Here is a 22446-nt window from a genome sequence, read left to right on the forward strand (position 1 = left end):
TCTGGTAGCCACGTTTGCTGTGTACCTGTGTGTGAATCCTGTGAAGCTGACAGAGCTGTGGACTCTGTCTGGGTCTGGGTGCTCGAGAGAGTGTCCCGCAGTAGAAATAAATAAAGAGAAAGGATTTGAAAAGGAACAAGCGTGTCTCTCCTGTTTTCTGCCTCTTGTGAAACGCTACAGTACATTGGAACATTGAAACTCGAATTGCTATTGAAACAATCTTTAAAAGTGCTGACCGCAAAAAAAGTAACAAACAGAAAAATAGATTTTTTAAAAACAACCTTGAATGACAAATTCAGCAACATTTCTGAGTTTTGTAAGCGTTTAAAACTTATGTTGACACATTAATTAAAATGACCATGTAATTCCCATAGCCTATTTTGCTGCCTCTAATTCTAAAATATTAAACACGAGAGAACGTTAACTGCAAACCTGAAATGACAAAACCGAAGCTTTTGTGTTTTTCTTTATACATAAGTCCATACAATATGATACACTTGGCATTATCCCGGGGCAAGGCGTTTTTATAAATATCATATGGGAGATACTGAAATTGAAGAAGGGAACTATGAAAAAGACCTAGGAGTTTATGTTGACTCAGAAATGTCTTCATCTAGACAATGTGGGGAAGCTATAAAAAAGGCCAACAAGATGCTCGGATATATTGTGAGAAGTGTTGAATTTAAATCAAGGGAAGTAATGTTAAAACTTTACAATGCATTAGTAAGACCTCACCTAGAATATTGTGTTCAGTTCTGGTCACCTCGTTACAAAACGGATATTGCTGCTCTAAAAAGAGTGCAAAGAAGAGCAACCAGAATTATCCCGGGTTTAAAAAGGCATGTCATATGCAGACAGGCTAAAAGAATTGAATCTATTCAGTCTTGAACAAAGAAGACTACGCTGCGATCTGATTCAAACATTCAAAATCCTAAAAGGTATAGACAATGTCGACCCAGGGGACTTTTTTGACCTGAAAAAAGAAACAAGGACCAGGGGTCACAAATGGAGATTAGATAAAGGGGCATTCAGAACAGAAAATAGGAGGCACTTTTTTACGCAGAGAATTGTGAGGGTCTGGAACCAACTCCCTGACACCCTGGGATCCTTCAAGAAGCTGCTTGATGAGATTCTGGGATCAATAAGCTACTAACAACCAAACGAGCAAGATGACCTGAATGGCCTCCTCTCGTTTGTAAACTTTCTTATGTTCTTACTCAACATAGTTTGGTGTAATCTGCAAACTTAACAATTTAGCAGTTGTATTGTTGTCTGTGTATTTCCTGGTCAGACATCACCCACAAGCCTCTCCGTGACAATCCTCCAATCTGATTTTATGCATACAAGTACTCAGTTTTCTGTTGTAACACTTATTTGACACTGCCTACTGTTAATAAGATCCAAAAACAAGTGTTTCTAATTAGAAAAAAAACTACATTTAGTTTACCAGATGATTTGGCCATATTTAAGTTTGATAATGTTTTGAAGGGAATTAGTTAGTGACTGAGGTATTTGACCAGTATGATGTCTTTTTGTTTGTTTGTTTAGGAAGGTGGTGTCAACCGTACAAATATTCAGAATAAAATATGGTAGAAACTCATCATGGCTAATGTCATAAATTAGGTTTGTTTCTGATGGGTTATGGCATGCAGCACATGAAACTAGCACACTGATAGAAAGCATCAGTGCTCAACCAGTGATCTTCCTCAGGCCACATAGAGTATGGCTCACTGAATATTTGACTGTACAATGCTTTTCTAAGAAAAACGAGTGAGTTTGTGTAAGCCTGAGTTCCAGTAATGCTTTTAATTAATTTAGAAGGTAGAAATGTTATGAAACAAAAATTTGAACCAGACTTATATTTTGTTTTTATTAGTAACACGATAAAATTGGAAAGATCTGCAAAATACAGACAGGTACAAAATGTGTGTTCACTGTCTAATTAGAGTATTAAAGTATTGCTTCTTGTTTTTTTCATTACACTTTGTAGTATTGTATTTGCTGTGCAGCCATTAATGTTGTGGTAGTAATCAGTTACAGGTCATTGTAAATCAAATACAGCTTCGTTATCAAGCACAACATAAAGAATTTGAGCATTGGTGTCAGGTGAGTTTACAGAAAGTAATAGCCCCCTCCCAGAGCCTCAAAGCTGGATACACTGGCTCTGTAAAGTTGGCCTTAAAGGTGTAAAGGTGCCTCATGCCGCACATGGCGTCGAAAAAGCTGAGGGTGCCTGCCTCGTAATCCAGAAAGACACCAATACGGTCTGGATCTTCTTCCAGCAGCACAGGAGTCCTGGTACCGTTGTGGAAGGCCCAATACTCCAAGTCAAAGCGCTTCATGCACCAGGAGCCCCTGTTCCAACCCAGACGGGAAGCCTCTGTGTCCCCTTTGCGGCTCATAGAGCGGTAGGCTGCCCCAATCCACCAGCCCTTACAGGCACGGTGCAGGTCCACCTCCCAGTAATGGCGACCTGCAAAGAATGAGTCCCGGCTCAGCACCTGCCAGAGCTTGTCAAATCTCAGGGGCCCGTCAGGATAGGACTTCCGCAACCAACCGCAGCTCACCGTCTCCCGGCTCTCCGACAGCCTCAGTCGAGGGTGCAGAGTGTCAGGCTCCAGAGTTGGAGATCTGGCATCTAGAGGGTGGCAGTAACAGGATTGTATAGAATGACTTAATAAAACAGTGCATGTGGCTATTAGCCTGATTTTGAGCAGTCTTAGCTGACCTCCAGTAAACCCCAAGTAGGCCTCTAGCAGCCCCTCTTTTAATAAATCTTGTTTGTAAAGATTGCAGCTATGCTACTCTCATTCAGTCCAATTCATCACTGTTGCTATGGTCTTGGTTTGCATTCTGATTCCCTTTACTGCTCCCTTCTATTAATGTATATTGGCCAGCTATAGTACAGTATAGAGTGCAGCCACAAAATTGATCTCAAATGTGAAATATAAGTAACAAACACAAATCCATCGGCCAAGTACTAATAATACAGAGTAAATAAGCAGTATATTTTACTGATGGTCAAATGTTGTTAATGTTTTTTTTTTTAATAAAATTTTAGAGGGCTAAATTATTTTACCCTCAATTTTCACCCCAATTTAGAATGCCCAGTTATGTTCCCTAACCACTGCTATTCCCAACACAGCTCAGGAGAACTGAAGGTTCAGTGGACATCCTCCGATCTCATGACTGAGCCAGCTTCCTCTTCTACACCAGGAACTCAAAAGCGGATGTCTGCGAGCTACAGGCCTCAGGAGAACAAAGGCCTGCAGTTGTCTGCTTCAGCTTGCCAGTCACCTAGCCAGTAGATTCTGCTGTAGCTCGATGAGGCGAAACAGTCCTTGCCAGTTATGCCTCCCTAACCTGTGGGAGCCCCAGAGCCAATGCAACACTGCCTCTGAAATCCCTAGCGAAGACTCGCAACTTCACAGGACATGAACCTGGACTCCCCTGACCTTACGACTAGGGGCCTGGGAAATTCATGGTATTTTTTTAAAGAAATTTACAAATGACAATAAAAAAAAAAATTAAAAAAATGTTATGGAGTGTCACGAAACTGCCATTTTATATATATATATATATATATATAAAAAAAAAATTAAAAATCACCAGAAAAGATATTTTCTATTTACATTGTATTCTACTGACGTAAGTTGCCTAAAATGTGTTATCATTGATAGTTCATCAAGAACATCAGTCAAAAACCAAGGCTGAAACATTTTAACATGACCCTAGCTACAACTCTTGTACTGTAAGGATCTGTGCATTTGTGTTGTATTGTAATTCCTGTACTGTAATAGTGTTCCCTTCCCACTTTGTATTTCCCGCCGCGTGTTTTGTTACCTCTGTTTGTGTGATCCTGGTCTGAGTGTGGGCATGTTCTGTGTCTTCCCTGGTCCTGTTTGTCTGTATCAGTCTTGTAGTGCATGGTCTGTGTCTCCCCTGTGATTGGTCCTCTGTCTGTGAGACACTGTGTGTGCACATGTTCCGTGTGTTCCCATTAGCCCGAAGTGTGTGGACTAATGGGATATGTGTATCGCTCTCCTCTCATCAACATATGGGGTGGGGGTGAGGTAATCTATAAGAAGTCGCTGCGACACAGCTGTTGTTGTTGTTCTGGTAGCCACGTTTGCTGTGTATCTGTGTGTGAATCCTGTGAAGCTGACAGAGCTGTGGACTCTGTCTGGGTCTGGGTGCTCGAGAGAGTGTCCCGCAGTAGAAATAAATAAAGAGAAAGGATTTGAAAAGGAACAAGCGTGTCTCTCCTGTTTTCTGCCTCTTGTGAAACGCTACAGTACATTGGAACATTGAAACTCGAATTGCTATTGAAACAATCTTTAAAAGTGCTGACCGCAAAAAAAGTAACAAACAGAAAAATAGATTTTTTAAAAACAACCTTGAATGACAAATTCAGCAACATTTCTGAGTTTTGTAAGCGTTTAAAACTTATGTTGACACATTAATTAAAATGACCATGTAATTCCCATAGCCTATTTTGCTGCCTCTAATTCTAAAATATTAAACACGAGAGAACGTTAACTGCAAACCTGAAATGACAAAACCGAAGCTTTTGTGTTTTTCTTTATACATAAGTCCATACAATATGATACACTTGGCATTATCCCGGGGCAAGGCGTTTTTATATAGAAAAGCCAGCCTTAATGGAGTACTATTATATAGGGCTGCGGCTGGCTTGATTTTATTATTGGATAAAGGGGTGTGTAAAATGCATTGCCTCAAAACAGTCTTTATTTTTTCTAAGATATATGTCCGCACACTATAAAATGTGAAATTACTTTGGGGCAATGCATTCTTCAGGGTGTCTGCTGTGCTGTTTTACCCTTTCTTAGGCTTCCTCGTTCTTTTTTTCTGAGGGCTATAATATTTGGCATCCCTTCTTTTAAGGGTTAACGTTAAATGAGACACTAATTCAGCTTATTTTGTATTTGGAGGTTTTAGGGTTAATTTGTTGTGTCAATGTAATTACTTTTTGGGGGAACCCCAACTACTACTACTTTGGTATCAAATTGCTGTAATACTTTGTGTATCCTAGCTTGCTAATTGACAAATGCAAAATTGGAAACCAATATTAACTATTGTCTGCTAACAGGGTTGGGGGAACGTGCTGTTCCAACTGAATCATCGTTGGGGTCTCACAACTGGTTACATCTGGGAGAAACTACATAACATCTGATAATAGTTGGTATCTCCTACCTAGCATGGTAGGGGTAAAATGTTAAAACACACTACCTGTTAGTAATCTCTAGTTATGAACATGCAAAATCTTCCCTTTACATTGTACAACACGCTACCTCATATAATGGTTCATAATGCCTACATATTAATATGAATAACTCGCAAATAATTTAGACATTGCTGAATTTACTCCTAAGCATCAAGACTTTCATGGGGTGCAACACCATTCTTTTGTGAGTTTGTATGTAGGAGTTATAAACCTTTATATTTTGCAAGCTAGGGTACACAAAGTATTATAGCAATTTGATACCAAAATAGAAGAAGTTGGAGTTTCCCAAAAAGTAATTACATTGACACAACAAATTAACCCTAAAACCACCAAATACAAAATAAGTTGAAGTACTTTCTCATTTAATTTGTGTCTCATTTAATGTTAACCCTTGAAAGACAGAGGGTGCCAAATATTAGGCTATAGCTGTACACCATAACATAATAATAATAATAATAATAATAATAATAATAATAATAATAATAATAATAATAATAATAATAATAATATGATTCAACTACAACAGATTACTTTACATCAAGATAATGTTCTAAAGCTATTTTGCTATATTTTAGCCTACAGCAGCTGGAAGTCTTGAGCATCTGTTGAATTACTCTCTGTTGACTAGAAAAATGTAATAATGATGCTAAACTGAGAAAAACAGCCAAATGCAAAAGTATTGAAAGAAAAAAAAATGTTGAGGTTCTGAACAATTGTGAAACTGGAATAAAACAGTGAACCGGGCGAAGCTGCAAAACGAAAGGGATGCTGCTGCGGACAAATATCTGGAAACTGCTTTAAATTAAATTCTTTTGTCAGTTTATCTTTTACTAAGGTAGCTTAATTTACTGTGTATGTATTGAAATTAGTTTTATTCTTTCTACATTGTGTCAAATTGTATAATATTGTATTGAACTTATTTGTCACAGTAATGCAGTTCGGTTTTTAGGTTTTACCAAAAAACTATTTGACATCAAAAACAGCTGAAAGAGTTGATAAAAACCCGAACCAAACATGTAAAACAAATTATCTTAAGTGTGTACGCACCTGGGGTCATGTTTGACGGTGAAGTGCTTCACAATAATCGAGCTGCAGATGTGGTGTAAACCCAGGATGAGGATTTCGCTCTGACCACACAGTAACAGTTTCAGGCCATACTTCACTGGGATGTGAGGAAAACCTCTTTGCTGTAATATGGTACTTACATTTAAGGAAGGTTGACTTGTCCCCTGAACTTTTAGTCATGTGCATTAACCCCACCACTTGTTTTGTGTCGGGTCCATTCATTACACCTAGAATGAATTAAAATGAAAAAACAATAATGATAACTTTCTCCAATACACTGCTTACTTTATATACACTGAGCCCGATTGTCAACACTGTGTAAGTTTTGTTGAGTAAATTTCCAATTATAAAGCTCTGGAACTAAACAAAGCTATTTACATAAACAACATAGCTTCACTGAGCAAAACAGAGCATTACATTTCAGTTGAAATACAAAAGCAATGCAGATTTATTCCTCAAAATCCCATTACCAAGCTTTGAAAATCAGGTCCTATGCAAGTATGTCCATGTTAAAACAATTTGAGAAAAGTATTTCAGCTTCTATTGAAAATATATTTTAGGTGGGGTGTATTGTTTTAAAACAACTAATGCAATTAGTTGTAGGAGCATGCATTTTTGGATCCCAAGATTACGGTTAAACGATAGAGTATGGTTAAACTATAGAAAACTGTACTGAATTTTGTTTTATGGTAAAATTAAATGTTTTTGGGACACTTCAGGTTAAATTCAGTGCTAATAAATATACATTAAAAAAAACAACACATAAAGAAACAACCCAACAAATACATGCCCTTCTTGAGTCTGTTCTTTAAAGGCGTCTTCAGAATGGCTTGCAGACCCTTTTTGAAATTGGTGAAATAATCCTGAACCCCCTTGAAGGTCACAGGAACAGGGTGGATTTGATCTGCCGGCTGCTGATGCTGCTGCATGTCTTTTTCTGTTGCAGTGAAGTCCTGTGGAGAACAAACCCAACATATAGGTAATGTAAAATAAAGATACAGTGCATTCAATATTTAAAAGGTACGAGGGGGGGGGTAGGTTCTGGACTGGGAATGTCACATTTCATAGCAATAATTTGATTATCTGAACAAGTCGATCTTACAACAAACACCCCTTGAACCCATTTAGTTTGCATAATAATGTATAGGGAAAAATGATTTACATTCAGGAATCAGTTTATGACAGTACCTTCAAAAGCTGTACAGCATCATCACACTTGTAAATCTGCTTGGCGGTCTGTGTGAAACTGTCAGTGATGTTGATTCTGTCTTGGCAGACTCTGGTTTGCTCTTCATAGGTTTGGAGGGCGGATTGCATTTGCTGTTCGACAAAGCTCTTGGCTGTTTTCTCCTCTTCGTCCAACATCAGCCGGAGCTCTGCGAAGAGCCCCGCTAGAAAGGACTTACTCTCAGTAGAAACGGCCTGATACAGAACAGAACAGTGTGTTATAACCTTGTGTAATAGGGGTGAGGGAATCCACTGTGAGTGAGTGAGAAAGACAGAGGGACTGACGTGAATATGACTGGTGCTGCTCTTGATACACTAGAGAGATCCTGCTGACACACTCCTATACTTATGGGATTTAGAAATCCCCAAACTAGTCCCTGTCCTGTACAGGAGAATTATTAAACACTGACCCCAGTTCCACACTCTGTGGTCAGATGTTAGGTTTCTGTTTATTCCTTTCTACTTACGTAGCGGTGAAGGTCTTTGTTATGCTCCACAGCATGAACAAGCTTGTTTTGACTCTCAGCACGGGAGTGTGTCAGCACGTACCTCTTATTTCGAGACCCTCTGCTGAGACCTGCCCACTGGCTGGTCAAGGGTCGTAGCCATCCAATCCCTGGTTGGTCAACACACACAGCCAATAAGCAAGTCTCACAGCACGTCTGGCTTGCTTTCCATTTACAAAAACCAAATGAAAGAAAGCAAATAATACAGTGCAAAGAAATAAAATACACAAACACACTCAATCTCATGCGTAGGGCCTCACCTGGGAAAGATGCTCATGTCTGATAGAGCTGCCCACACAACATCTAAATTAAAAAAGGTAGCGTACAAAAATGAAAACTTGCAATGAACCTGCTTAAAGGTTTTGGACCTTTGTTGCATCTGACTTTCTATTTAAGTTTCAGGCCTTTTTATAAAAATACTCCAGTTATGCAGTAACATCATCAGTAGTAACAGATGACAGACAGATGGTGGACAATGGGCCGATGAGAAGTAAAGACTATATGGACACTCATTGGTACTGTATGAATGGTTTGAGAGTGTTGTTGGTATTTCTGGCTCTGCACTTAGTTGGTACAGATCCTATCTGTCTGATAGGAAGCAATCTGTGACAATGGGAGGTTTCGAGTCCAACACTTTTTTGGTTTCCTCTGGTGTCCCTCAGGGCTCTATATTGGGGCCTCTTTTATTTAGCATTTATATGCTACCACTTGGCCAGATAATTCCTCATCATGATGTCACTTTTCATTCTTATGCTGACGATACTCAGATATACCTGCAGACTAAACCTGACACTGATTTCATTGTCTCTGTACTTACAAATTGCTTGACGGAAATTAAACTATGGATGCAACAGAACTTTTTGCAGTTGAATGGTGATAAGACTAAGGTAATGATACTTGGCTCTCAGCATCAATTGTGTACTTGACAAATTTAGTATGGTTATTGATGGGCTTGAGATTAGGTCCAGCTGAAATGAGAATTCTTTTTTTTTTGGTATTATTTTTTACCCTTGTCTAGCCTTTGAGTCCCATGTGCAGAATGTCACCAGGGTGTCATTTTAGTAGTATTTCCCAATTACGTCCTATTCAGTCTTTGTCTGATGCTGATAAGTTAGTACGTGCCTTTGCAGTATGTTCAGAATTCAGCTGCACAGGTTTTAACAAAATCTAATACCTGCGAAAATATAACTCCTGTTTGGCATCCTTGTATTGGCTGCCTGTCAAGTCTGGGATTGATTTAAAAATTCTGTTGATGACCTATAAAGCCCTAAGCGGATTGGCACCATGCTACATAAAAGATTTAGTAAACAACTATATTCCTTCACAAATTTGCAGTCAAAGGTCTCTGATCTTTTAATTACTCCAAAAACAAGGTTACATTCAGTGGGTGACACAGCATTCTGAAGTGATGCACCAAGACTGTGGAGTGCTCTTCCTGGGGTGATCAAGGGCTCTGATACTTTGGGTATTTTTAAATCATGTCTTAAAACATCATTTTTTACACTAGCATTTCCTAATGTTTACATCTCTAAATGTTAATGTCTGCTATGTCTTTTTTTATTAACTGTACATTGCTTTGTGATGTTTGTATATGAAAGTCACTTTATAAAATTATTATTAAAGACTATTATTATATTATAATGGCCATGAATATAGCTTTGTACAAATGGGGATTTCACAAATACCATCATACTGCCTACTGACAACCTTAAATGGTGATGAGCTAAAACCACACTCGGAATCTATTTTCGTAAGTTTCACTTTCAAGAAAACGAAACTTAAAAGTTCATCTAAAATTAACCCCAACACTGCTACTGCTGACAGTGTGTAGCAACAGAGTAAGGGCACAGTGTATTCTGTATTCTACCTTTAGGTCATCCACAGCCTTCTGTATCTGGTTGACATTGGCAGCTTCTTGCTTGTTTTTACAGTTAAGTCTGTTCAGGCAAGCTTTAAGCAGATTCTGCAGGGAACAAGGAAAGAAATAAAAATATATATATATATATTTCAATCAGAAACAAAAGTGTAATCTTTATTAGAAATATATGAACAATATTTGCGATAAAAGGAGATACAAATTATTTAGTTTTGCACAAAATAGGATTAAGACATGTAATAAATTATAAGTAAGTAGCAAGCACATAAATAGTTTTTAGAATATAACGCTCCTACAGCAGGTCCCCCAATTCCCTATAGTAGTGATTTCATGCAATATTTCGACAGTAAATACAGTACCAGTTTTGTTCAGACTGTAAACAACTTCTCAGTCTAACTTCCGTTTCTGTCTCTCCCTTTACATACAGTATCTGACCCTGGGTCAAGCCCGTTACCTCCTCCCCTTGCACGAACTGAACTCCCGACCGCCGTTTAGCTAGGCTATTTATACTTTAAAAACTGCTAATTAAAATGATCTATGAGTGAGAATATTACCTTTTTTTCTTTAAAAAATATAGTGTTGATTACATGGTGCTTTATGCATGGTTAATTCACAGAGTGTAACATTTTTGTTTCACTATATATGCATAATAGAGAGGGTGTTATTTTATTTTGTATTTTAGTCAAATGTGTGTTGTTATGTGTCCCGCGGCACCCCCTCCCCTGTTTATAACGCTCATATTGTGTGTCCCCTAAGACCCGCGTTATAGCGAGGGAGCATGGTATTGTATCACTTCAGATACAGTATGGTCATTTTATGATTGTTTTTTTAGTAGTAGAGTTCGTATCTTTAGTATTTATTCTGGTAAAAAATAAATCAGTATGTAATATGGTTATGTTGAAGCTAGACATTTTTTTTTTTTTTTTTTTTTTTACTTTATTTATTTACCGTCCATGCCTGCCTGGGGACTGTCGACAGAACGTTAGGTTACTTACCGTAACCCTGGTTCCCTGAAAGAGAAGACGACCACCAACATTAAGTATGGGATATTCCCTGTCCTAGAGGTAGGTAATACTGAGCTCTCTATACCAGAGATGCCGAAGGCCCCTTCCTGTGATGACGCACTCGGTCCCGTCTACCGAGGGTATAAAACCGTCACTCACCGGAAGATCTCCCTCTTTTTCCGCCGAACCCGTGAGGGTGACCGAAGCGACCTCATGGTTGGTGGTCGTCTTCTCTTTCAGGGAACCAGGGTTACGGTAAGTAACCTAACGTTCCCTTTCAAGTCGAAGACGACCACCAACATTAAGTATGGGATAATGTATACCAGAGCCGTCATGAGGGAGAAGGAACGACAGCATATGAGGGATGCACAAGCGCTGTCTAACCCAGAGGTTAGCGGTGTGAACTTACACCCTCAAGGACCCTTGTGCCCACAGACGGCACAGCAGGATCTACCACATTAACGCAGTAGAATCTGGTGAAAGTATGTGGCGTAGCCCAGCTGGCCGCAGTACAAATGTCAGACATCGAAGCGCCCTTAAAAAGGGCCCAAGATGTAGCAAACCCTCTAGTCGAATGCGCAGCTACTCTACCAGGTGGGGGTAACCCAGCACCATTACACACAGTCGAGACTGTGTCCACAATCCAGTGTGACAGACGCTGCTTAGAGGGGCTGTCCTAGGGTCTGTGTTCCGTGACAGACAAAGAGCTGGTCAGATTGACGCAGCGCTCTTGTCCTAAGCACGTAACATCTCAATGCCCGCACTGGGCAGAGAAAATTAAATCTCTCATCCTCCGTTGAAGCAACGGAGGTGGATGAAAAGACTCCAGTTCCACAGACTGGTTAATGTGGAAAGCTGTAATCACCTTGGAGAGGAAAGCGGGGTCGGTGCGCAGCGACACTCCGCTTCCATCCTCCCACACTCGCATGCAGGAGCTGTGCACAGACAGCACCTGCAGCTCACTGATCCGCTTTACGGAGGTGATAACTAAGAGGAAGGCTGTCTTCATAGACAGATACTTCAGCTCAATGGAGTTTAAGGGCTCAAACAGGCCTTCATGAGAGCCTCTAGTACAATATTAAGGCTCCATTCGGGGTGAACAGTCCTCCTAGGAGGGCGTAATCACGGTGCGCCTTTAAGGAAATGGGTAGCCAAAAATGCGCACCCGGAGACATAGAATCTACGGGGGCATGGCAAGCAGAGATAGCCACTGAATACACCTGCAAGGTGGAAGGTGACCTTCCAGCACCAAGCAGTTCCAGCAGGAACTGCAATATGACTGGCCTAGGGCAAGTGATGGGGTCATGGTTTCTAGACAGATACCAAGCTTGAAAATACTTCCACTTATAGGTATACAAAAAACCTAGTGGAGTCAGCCCTAGCGCTCTGCATGGTACCCACAACTGCGTCCGATAGCCCTAGGGTTAGCCAGCAGTCCCTTACAGGGGCCAGACCCATAGCTGGAACCTGCGTGGCTCCGGGTGACAAAGAGAGCCTTCCGCCTGACTGAGGAGATCCAACGAAGTGGAATCTCCCAGGACTGGCTATGCAACAGCTGGCACAGGGTCGAAAACCACATTCTCCTGGCCACCTGGAGAACTGACGCTTTCTCTAACCCGACTTTTCCTAGAAAAGCTGGGAGCAGCGGTATAGGAGGGAAAGCGTACAAAAAACGCTTTGGACCACTCGTGGGCTGCTCTCAGTTCCCACGCATTATGTCCAGCAATCTGACCAGGGTCCGCGAACTCCTCCACCTGCCCAGACCAGCACCCCAACCAGAGTTGGGTGCGTCTGTCATAACCAATTGACAGTTGTGTATCACTCTTATGCTTGCGCCTTCGCTCAGAAGAGAGGCTTGCTTCCACCAGCGTAGGGCTTCCCATCCTAGGCGAGACACTGTCAGCTGACGGTGTCTGTCGCGCTTGGGGTGCAGCCTAAGGCACTGAGCCACACTTGGATCGGGCGCTTGTGGAGTAACTCTAGTTGGGTGGGTGATAAACCATTCGCCCGGCCGGACAGCCTGGCGAGTACGGCAGATGCCAGCACGTAACATCCGGGGCAACCACCGGTGCAGGCGGGGTCAGCTCCGGGGCTGGCGTTATTGGCTGAGCTAGGGCCACAGCAAGGGCTTGAGCCTGCTGCCTGGCCAGGTACAGCGCCACGTACAGCTCAGCCGTGTACTGAGGCACTCAGGCACTAAGGGTGCAGAAGCAACGAGGACACTGAGTGAGGCAGAATACAGTACTGGTGCACCGAAGCATCGGGGCACCAAGTGCAGGTGTTATTCACATGCTGTGGTGCTAAGCACTGAGGCATGGAGCATCTAAACACCGAGGGCGCCGACTGGGGGCGCCCAGCCTTAACTGCGTGAAGTCAACACAACCTGGGGTAGCGCATAGCATTATTATTATTATTATTATTATTTATTTCTTAGCAGACGCCCTTATCCAGGGCGACTTACAATTATTACAAGATATAACATTATTTTTACATACAATTACCCATTGATACAGTTGGGTTTTTACTGGAGCAATTTTAGGTAAAGTTCCTTGCTCAAGGGTACAGCAGCAGTGTCCCCACCTGGGATTGAACCCACAACCCTCCAGTCAAGAGTCCAGAGCCCTAACCACTACTCCACACTGCTGCCCCATACACCAGGGTGGATACCCAGGGTGGATACCCAGCATACACCAGGGTGGATACCCAGACTCGAGTGGCTGCGGTAGGCAACCAGGAGAGCAGTACAGGGGAGCGCATGGTGCTGCACCATGGTGCAGAGCGCCGATAACCTGGTTCTGGACCGCGTGCAGTCACACATCGTGGATAATAATAATAACGTGGCAGCGCATAGGGTATGCCAGGGTGGAGCACAGGCTCAAGGAGCTGCAACCTGTTATTTCTTTTTAACTGCAAAGGCAGTAACAGGAACATACAGGCTTATACCCAGCCATTCGGCTATGGGAGAAACACATTCACCATGCCAGGTGGGTGACCAAGCGTGCCAAGTAGGCGGGCTGAAACAAACTGGCGGATTCAACTCAACAGCGGGACACAGCAGAGCTGGGTTCCCGTGGAAGAATCAGCTTATTATTTATTTCTAACTGTCGGGCAGTAAGAAACAAATGCGCACACACACACCAGAGAAGCTGTGTGGGTAAAAATATCAGTCACCACGGCAACGTGGTTAACTGATTTTGTTTTGTTTTTCAAGCCCACCGAGTATGCAGGCTGAAGCAAGCCTGCGTATGTAACTCAACAGCGGGGCGCAGCAGCGCTGCCGTTTGATATCATACTACATTTTATTTATTTATTTATTTATTTATTTATTTATTTATTTTTCTAAACTGCAAGGCAGTAAAGCACCTGCGCGTTATGTGCGCTGTGAATATCGTTCTGCGTACACTGCGTACTGGCAACCAAGTACCGTGTTGCGTTATGCTCCTACGCTGGCATCGGATAATACGCAGCCTGTGTCAAGAGAAATCAGGCTATGCGTGCGCCGCGGTACCGCAGCGCCGGAGAGGACACTACGCAAAGTGCGTACCCAGACCACGTGGTCAACACACACACCTGGTCAGCGCAAAGCGTGTACCGGGGGGGACAGAGGCCGAAGCCGCGGTGGGTGAAGTTTTTGTCAAGCAAAAATTACAGTTTATAAGAAGGAAAGAAAGAGAGAGAGAGAGTATACCGAACGCACATGAACCGACAGCGGTCAGGTTCGGCCGCCGGCTCCGCTCGGACGGGGATACGGCAGTACCTAGCCCTGAGGAAGGGAGCGCGGCTGGGTCACTCGACAGCGTGGATACGGCCAGGCCTGGCCCCGAGGAGGATACTTGTGTAACTCTCTTTAGGAAAAGACAACTCACTCGCGGGTGGCTGCACAGACAGCCGCTCACATACGACAGACAGTAAAAGAGAGCGGCCCACCAAGGGGGGCCGTTGAAAGACAGGAAGATGAAAGACTCGGTCTTTTTCAAGAGTCGTTGATTCCAGGAAAGCGGCAAGCCAGCTTTCAGCACGAATGCTAGGAACTACAACCTACCCAAATCGACTCGAGGGCTCTTCCTATCAACACGCTCAGTTCTAGACACAGAGGTCTTACCTTACCGTCTTGAGAAGGAAAAAGAGTGAGATCTTCCGGTGAGGTGACGGTTTTGTACCCTCGGTAGGCGGGACCGAGTGCGTCATCACAGGAAGGGGCCTTCGGCAGCTCTGATATACAGCTCAATATTACCTACCTCTAGGGCAGGGAATATCCCATACTTAATGTTGGTGGTCGTCTTCGACTTGAAAGGGAAATTAGCCATTTGGCTTTACTGAGTATACAATGCAATTTATGACATGGCATCAATATTATAATTGTATGTTGTCCCTGACAAAAAAATAATGTCTAAATCATATAGTAGTCTTGGATACATTGCATCGGCCACTAACAGCCTTCAGTCAAGGTCTGTCTGATCTTGTCCATTGTTACTAAAACGGACTTACAAGATGCAGATATTACAGGGATGTAACAGCCTAACAGCCATGTGAAGGACAGCCCATTTTGTACGATCTGCAAATACATGCATCTTTTAACCAAGAGCAGTAAACCATTTACTCATATTTTTCTGAAGTTACACCGTAACTCCACTTCCTCATTTGATTGAGCTCAATCATTCTTTAAATAATTGTCTCGTGTTAAGCCAATATTGCATTATATTCGACATTTACATTTTGATGTGAAGGCTGATGACTGCACAACACAACCAGAAATGTACAAAAAATGTTTTAGTTTAATACAGGTTTTATCAACATACACCTTTTTAATATGGCAGAGATAAGAATGAAAAAAACTTTAAAATGCAATGCAAAAACATTTTAACCCCACGAAGTCTATAAGAAGTGCGGTTAAATAGTTTGAAATAAATAAGAAATGATTTAATAGGAGTGTATTGATTTAACTGTTTTGGACTGTGAGCAGTTTTTCAGTCATTCAAAACAATGGGACAAATATTTCCAATTGTGTCTTATTTATTCCCAAGTATTCCTTAAATAAAATCCTTCATTTACCATTGTTCCACTTTTTGATTTCAGTATCAGAAATATTAAAATGATTTGCAGGCAGTATTTGACTACCTAGATGCATACAGAAACAATTAGAATATTTAAAATAGTAGTGGCAATACCCTTTATTTCCTATAGCTTTGTTCTGTAGTAAAAGTTGTTTATTACATAACCAGCAGGCATTAGCAGTGAAACTTTACCAGCCAGCATACTGTATTAGTTTACTTTTATTCCTGGCTGGAGTCATTCCTATAACTCTGTTTGACATTTAATATGCTAATAGTAGTTTCCAGAACTAAGCACATTTGAAAATTATTAATAGGTGATAAAAACTTGTACTTAAAAACATTTGGTTATTACACACTACTAGCTAACTGAAATCTTAATGTAGAGTGATGAAGTTATTTGTCATACTTATTTATGAAATCCTAAATTACCCTAAAAGTACCAGAAAACAATAAATATATTAGAGACCCAGTACCCTTCTCTCCTCTGCCGCCTGGTCGATGGTATTGATGCGGTGGCCTTGGTGCTTGCCCAGGATAGGGCACACATTGCAGATGCACAGCTTGCAGTCCCTGCAGAACATCTCCAGTGGCTTGCTGTGATCCAGACAGCAGCTCCTGCTCAGGTCATCACTGGGGTCCGTCAGCCTGTGACTGCGGAAGGTGTCCCCAGTCAGGTGTGGCTGCACGTGGAGCCCACAGAAAGAGGCCATGCAGGTCAGGCAAGTCTTCTCAGCCGGCAGCTTCTCTCCCAGGCAGAAGTCACATGAAACACTACAGGTGTCTTCTGATTTCCTTGGGCATGTCCGGTGTGTAAGACCACCTGGGGAGGGCCCTTTCAGACATATGGGGCAGCCGTGATCAACACCTGGGTTCCGGGTCCAAAAGCCCTCAATGCAGCGCAAGCAGAAAGGGTGCCAGCAGGAGAGCATGACTGGCACCACACTTACTCTCTGGCAGACACCGCATATTGGCTCAGAGCAAGGGGCAGAAAAACCTTCTGCCATCGTTGCACTTACGTAAAGCGTGCCTTCCGATTTCCTGGTGGCTCCCTGGCCCTCTAGATCTGGAAATGTGGGATACAGTCAATATCAGTAATAGGTCCCGCCCTAGAATTTTACAAAATATGCACCAGCAGTTACTATTGCTATCTACTGTCAAGTCCAAAGTACTGTTCAGATAGTGGTTTCGTCTCCTGGTAACACATGACACATGGAGAGAGATTAAAGGGAAAGGAAAATGATTGATAAGGTTCCAGTAAAATAAAATAACACAGAGCTAAATTGCCTACCATAATTTCTCTGTGCTTAACCACACACCCACCACCCTCCTCTATAGCTCTTGATAACATTATTACTTGCCAAACAGCCTGAAAAACCTGATTGTCCACATCACAGAAAAAACATTTCTGTACATGCACCTTTAATCATTAGATTCTCAAAGACTGGATTTCAGCTGACACTAAGCTTTCCCCTCATACTTTAACATTAGTCCATTACCCTGCAATTTCCTGCTTGGCTCATTTTAAAAACTGAAGCCAATATTTTAAAAAGTGAATCATTACAATTACTGTATCTTTATCTCAAAATATTTCTGACCAACTTTAGGTCTAGCTACTTTAAGACTGCGAATTCGGAAACACTGACTGGTTTTCCTAAGAATCTAAACAACATGGGGTAAGCGGTAAACCTTAACACCTCAAATGAAAACATTTTAGCAAATTAGGTAACAACCCAGATTTCCTGGACTCTCAAAGGTCCTAGAATGGCTGATGTAACTATGTAAATTGAAAATATATTTAGGAAATTAAAAGATTTCAAACTAAATAAATAATACATAAATTCATTGGAATTAATAGACTAAATAAAGATATCCAAATCAAATCAGTAATAAATAAGATAACATTAAGTAACACTCTGATCTACCTGCATTAAATGCCAAAAGAAAGGCACATTTTATAGGAACATATAAATAAGACCTAATATAAACTAGGAGTGATGTGGCAAGTTTTATTACCTTAAAAAGTTACAAGCACTAATTTTAAGATAATAATTCTGACATTCATAGACACAGAAGAGACAGTGCTTAACACCTTCACTTCAAAGGAAGTGTCAGCTGTCATGTGACCCGCCAATCAGACTCTCTCTAGTGCCTTTGTTCCAAAATCCCATAAAACAAGAGTTTTCTCAATAACCATGTTATTCATAATGACTGCCAAGTTATTTATTTGTACCACTGAACCTTGTCCTCAAAAATGGCTTCCAAGCTATTAGTGCTGTACCATGTTCTTCAAATTGTTCTTTGGGGTAACCCAGACTTGCTACCTTAAGAAGTCCTTACTGCTTTATCTAAGAAGATGTTAACTATACAATGAAAACTTCACTTACTAAATAAAGCTAATGCTTATTAGGGTTACCTAAGACGAGAAGTGAACCATGATATAGAGTAAACCTCTATCAAGGCTCGAAGTTAACATATGTTTGGTAGCATTTTGTATGCTGTTTATATGACCGACCCTGAGTGAACACGTACACAATTACCGGTATTATTTTTTTTAAACATGTACATTGTTAGTATCTTTCATAAAGCGGGACACCATTACTAATAGTGCTTCCCAATTTGTAGATCATTGAGGTTTGTACCGCCCCATATTGATACGCGTGAGGCCCGCAATGCAAATTGATGGACAGTGGAGTACAAATACCTAGTACCAGATCAACGTGGATGCAGCGTCAAGGTATGAAGTTTATTTTATAGACCAATAGTAAAATTAAATAACTGTTAAAAACATTACGATTTTATAAGACAACAGGCAATGACCTAACAGCATATATAAGATTATTCACTGTCTATAAAATGCTAATTTAATCTGTCATGGAGAATGGCTGCTCCGGTTTTGTTATAATGTTAACCCTGGTTTCACCCACGCTAAAAATGAACACATAGATAATTTTTACTTTATCAAAATTCTGACTGTGGAAAATAAAATAGCTAGCCATAACGTTACCATGATCCAAGTAACGGCTTCCTTGTTTTATCAGTACGAATGATAGATAAAATACAATCTTGAGGTGCATTAATTTATCTATCTGTTTTCTTTTTATAATAGATTATCACTACCTTGTGTACTTCTCCTGTTTAACTAGTGAAACATGTTAAAAAGCATCTCATCCACCATGGGACCAAACGTATGCTCTGGAGTGATCGGAACATCCAACAGCGGTGCTTTGACCCTGGGAAAGCCAAAGCTGCCTACGTGCAGCTACCAGCGCAGCCAGGTTTCTACCTACAGCCTGGAATTCAAAAAGAAAATCCGGGTGAACTGGGGGGATATGGGAGAGGCAGTACGCTCATCGTCAAAAATCGACTGCCTTGTTTCCCCTGCTGTAGGCAAAATTGCAGTGGCCCTCTTATTGTAAATCGAACCCTGACGTTGACATCGATTATCCTGCAAATAAAATGCTTAAAAAAAAACACTTCCCTCTCAGTAACAGTTTAAAGGAACAATAAGTCCTCTTTTTACAGAGCATGGTATATAAAAAAAAAACGCATTCAAACAAATCCCGATGTTTTAAGACATGTTTCATAAATACACTGGCATTTAAATATAGCAGTCTCCAATTTTCATATTCCTGCTGTCACTAGCCTTTGCCTTGTTTTGTGTAAAATCTGACAAATTTCCAGTGTAAACATTACAGTAAATTAAGAAAAAGAAACAAAAAAAAAACACTGTCCAAAGGAGAAAAAAAAAAAAAAAAAGTTTGAAAACTACATTATCATTATGGCCTATTCACATGGAAATAACTCGAACATGATTATGGCGGAATTTAGCCCAGAGCAGTGAGCGGTTGCAAGCATTACGAATCCACCAGGTTAAACCACATCAACAACATCAATAAATAGAGCATGACACAGTGAGTTAAAAAAAAGAAAGAAAAGTGCCAAAACATACATTTATTTTTAATGATTTAATTTAATTGATTATTATTATTATTATTATTATTATTATTATTATTATTATTATTATTATTACAGTGCACTCAGTTTAGAAGAATCACTGATATAAGAATCAACTGCATATAGTGATCAAAACCACTAACTAATGTAAAATAATCTGCTTGTAAGAATCAAGCAATCTGCTTATAAGAATCATTTCAGCATGGATTTCAGTGATGCAGGAAACACTGCATTGTTTGTAATCAAATGTGCCTGCGCCACTGCATTGTGCAGGTATGATTTTTGTGTTCTGTTCATGAAAATTTGTTTCAATAAAGTGAATACACATTCATTGAATACATACTTACAGCAGTGTTATTGTGTGATATGCATGTAGAGGAAGAGGGATTGCAGCGTGGGGCAGTGAGGAGGAGGGGGAGGGGGGGGATTGCAGAGCTTTTCATCTCCGCTTAATGAAAAACTGTGAGAATTGCATCGCAACAGAAAATAAGTAAGCCACAGATGCTTAAATGCATTGGTAGTCCTGACAGTAAAATACTGTACTGTAATATCATTTTAATTCAAAGGCCATTACACGTAACACCACGTGGCAGTTAAACTAGGCACCCTCACGAGACGTTCGCTTCTCAAGTATACTGTAGTAAAACAGGATTCTGCAGCCTTGAATAAACATAATCGTGATCATATAACAAGTTGCTTGCCCATGATGTATTGTCCTCAGTGACTGAACACCATTGACATTTAAACTGCTGATGCGCGGAGGCGCTTTTGTTAATTGTAATGTGACGTGGCCGAGGACAGTGTAAATGATCAGGCTGGAGTCTTGATTTACAGTTTTAAACCAGTGTTGGTTTTATTTTTCTTACAGTGCGGTGGGAAAACAACCGCTAATAAAACAAACAAACAAAATAAACCCTTGTGTGGTCCCTGTGCATACATGCGGGAACTCATGACATCTAAACTGAGTGCACTGTATTATTATTATTATTATTATTATTATTATTATTATTATTATTATTGAACTCAATATAAAAGTACACAATATGTATAGCACTATGGCTACTTAAACTAATTAGCCACAAATTATACACCCAGGAGTGTACTGAAATTAAAAAAAAAAAAATACAGATAATACTGGTAGTACTAAGAGTGAGAGGATGGCTATTTAAATAACCATTACAATAGCCTATGTTTAAATGGTTTAATTAGTCTTATCAATTATTTAACAATGTGTCCCAGTTTTGAACTTTGAAAATCTGGTCACCCTACCCAGGAAGTAAAAACAACACACATTTTAAAGAAACACTGTACTCACCAGTCACTTGCTTTAATGGTCAGGAAAACTAAAAAAAAAAAAAACTAAAAAAAAAAGGAGAGAGAGAGATAGATTTACAAGTCTCGATAATTTTCTGGCTCACTGTTCCTTCTCTTGCGCAGCTTGTTTTAAAGTTAGCAGTGAATCATCCACAATGGCCCTCTTCTCAGGCTAAACTGCCTAGCTCCTGTTGAATATCGTTTCGCTGAGAGATTATGATTCGTCATCTAACTTGCATAATTTTGATTGGTTGGGAGATACACCTTACTACAAAGAAGCAAAGTTATGTTGTCTCAAGATGCACTGAAAACCTGGAGAACCAATCATCTGTCTTTTACGAATCAGGAACTGAAAGCATTCAGTGTCTCAGCAGTACAGATTGAGAACACTGTATGTGGCTGAAGCTGGGAAGGGATCCAGAAGTGTAATCACTTTTTCTGTACTTTAACCCTGTTGTTTTGTAATCTTCTGCATTCGTGCCACTAACTCAAATGTAAATGTTAATGCACATCAATAATAATTGGGGCAGTTCAAGAGTAGATAAGTGTTGACAGTTACATCAGGGTTAGATACGAGTGCAAGTGAAATACAAAATACTACAAATTGGGTTAAGTGCAGGATTAAATACAGTAAAATAGGGAACAAATGAAAAACAGACAATGATTACCCACTGTTTCAATTAAATTAATTGTATTTCACATAGAAAGGTTTCATTTATATATTTTGTTTCTGAAATGTATTTTCCTAAACAAACATGCACCATCATATACAATATGTCCCTGCCACGCAGGATGGATTTACATTTTGTTTTTGATATCTTTAGCATCATCATTAGATATTTGGAGACTAGAATATAGTTAAAAATCTTGTTAACTAGCACTTAATGCAACAGTTTCCTCATCATTAACAAGACTGTTAATTACTCTTCTAGCACACAGATTTGAAAGAGGAACTTAAAGTGAGGTCATATGAATAAAGAAGCTGCTGTTACAGTGTTACAGTGAAAGAACTTTTATTTTGGAGCATTGCTAATACAATGTGGCCATCATGGGATGAAGGAGCACACATTGAAACTCTATCAAGAGGAACCACATTAAGAGGCTATCCAAAACACTCTACACTACCATCTAGTGGTCACTCCATATACTGCACTATAAAATTCCTCCCCCTTTAAGGTGTTGTCAAACAAATTTGTCAATT

General features: G+C 40.4%; 1 protein-coding gene across 1 annotated transcript; it reads right to left on the reverse strand.

Moving 5' to 3' along the window:
* Positions 1 to 1856: 1856 nt before the first annotated feature.
* On the reverse strand, positions 1857 to 21609 carry LOC117421315 (tripartite motif-containing protein 14-like). Its single transcript, XM_059025858.1, has 7 exons — positions 21247 to 21609; positions 16451 to 17040; positions 9911 to 10006; positions 7499 to 7732; positions 7101 to 7263; positions 6451 to 6537; positions 1857 to 2638 (listed from the first exon to the last, which is right to left on the reverse strand). The coding sequence occupies exons 2-7, from the start codon at positions 16979 to 16981 to the stop codon at positions 2103 to 2105; spliced, it is 1647 nt and encodes a 548-aa protein (XP_058881841.1). The 5' UTR covers positions 16982 to 17040; positions 21247 to 21609; the 3' UTR covers positions 1857 to 2102.
* Between the last annotated feature and the right edge of the window lie 837 nt (positions 21610 to 22446).

The sequence above is a fragment of the Acipenser ruthenus genome, chromosome 1, assembly GCF_902713425.1.
Source record: "Acipenser ruthenus chromosome 1, fAciRut3.2 maternal haplotype, whole genome shotgun sequence".
NCBI lineage: Eukaryota > Metazoa > Chordata > Actinopteri > Acipenseriformes > Acipenseridae > Acipenser > Acipenser ruthenus.

What these genes read in the sequence shown, in the direction of transcription:
- LOC117421315 (XM_059025858.1), bottom strand. Translation starts at nt 16,981, where the DNA reads ATGGCAGAAGGTTTTTCTGCCCCTTGCTCTGAGCCAATATGCGGTGTC. An exon ending in AGGCTGTGGATGACCTAAAG is followed by an intron (nt 7,733 to 9,910) that starts GTAGAATACAGA and finishes GTTCTGTATCAG; the next exon opens with GCCGTTTCTACTGAGAGTAA. An exon ending in CAAGTCAACCTTCCTTAAAT is followed by an intron (nt 2,639 to 6,450) that starts GTAAGTACCATA and finishes GCCACCCTCTAG; the next exon opens with ATGCCAGATCTCCAACTCTG.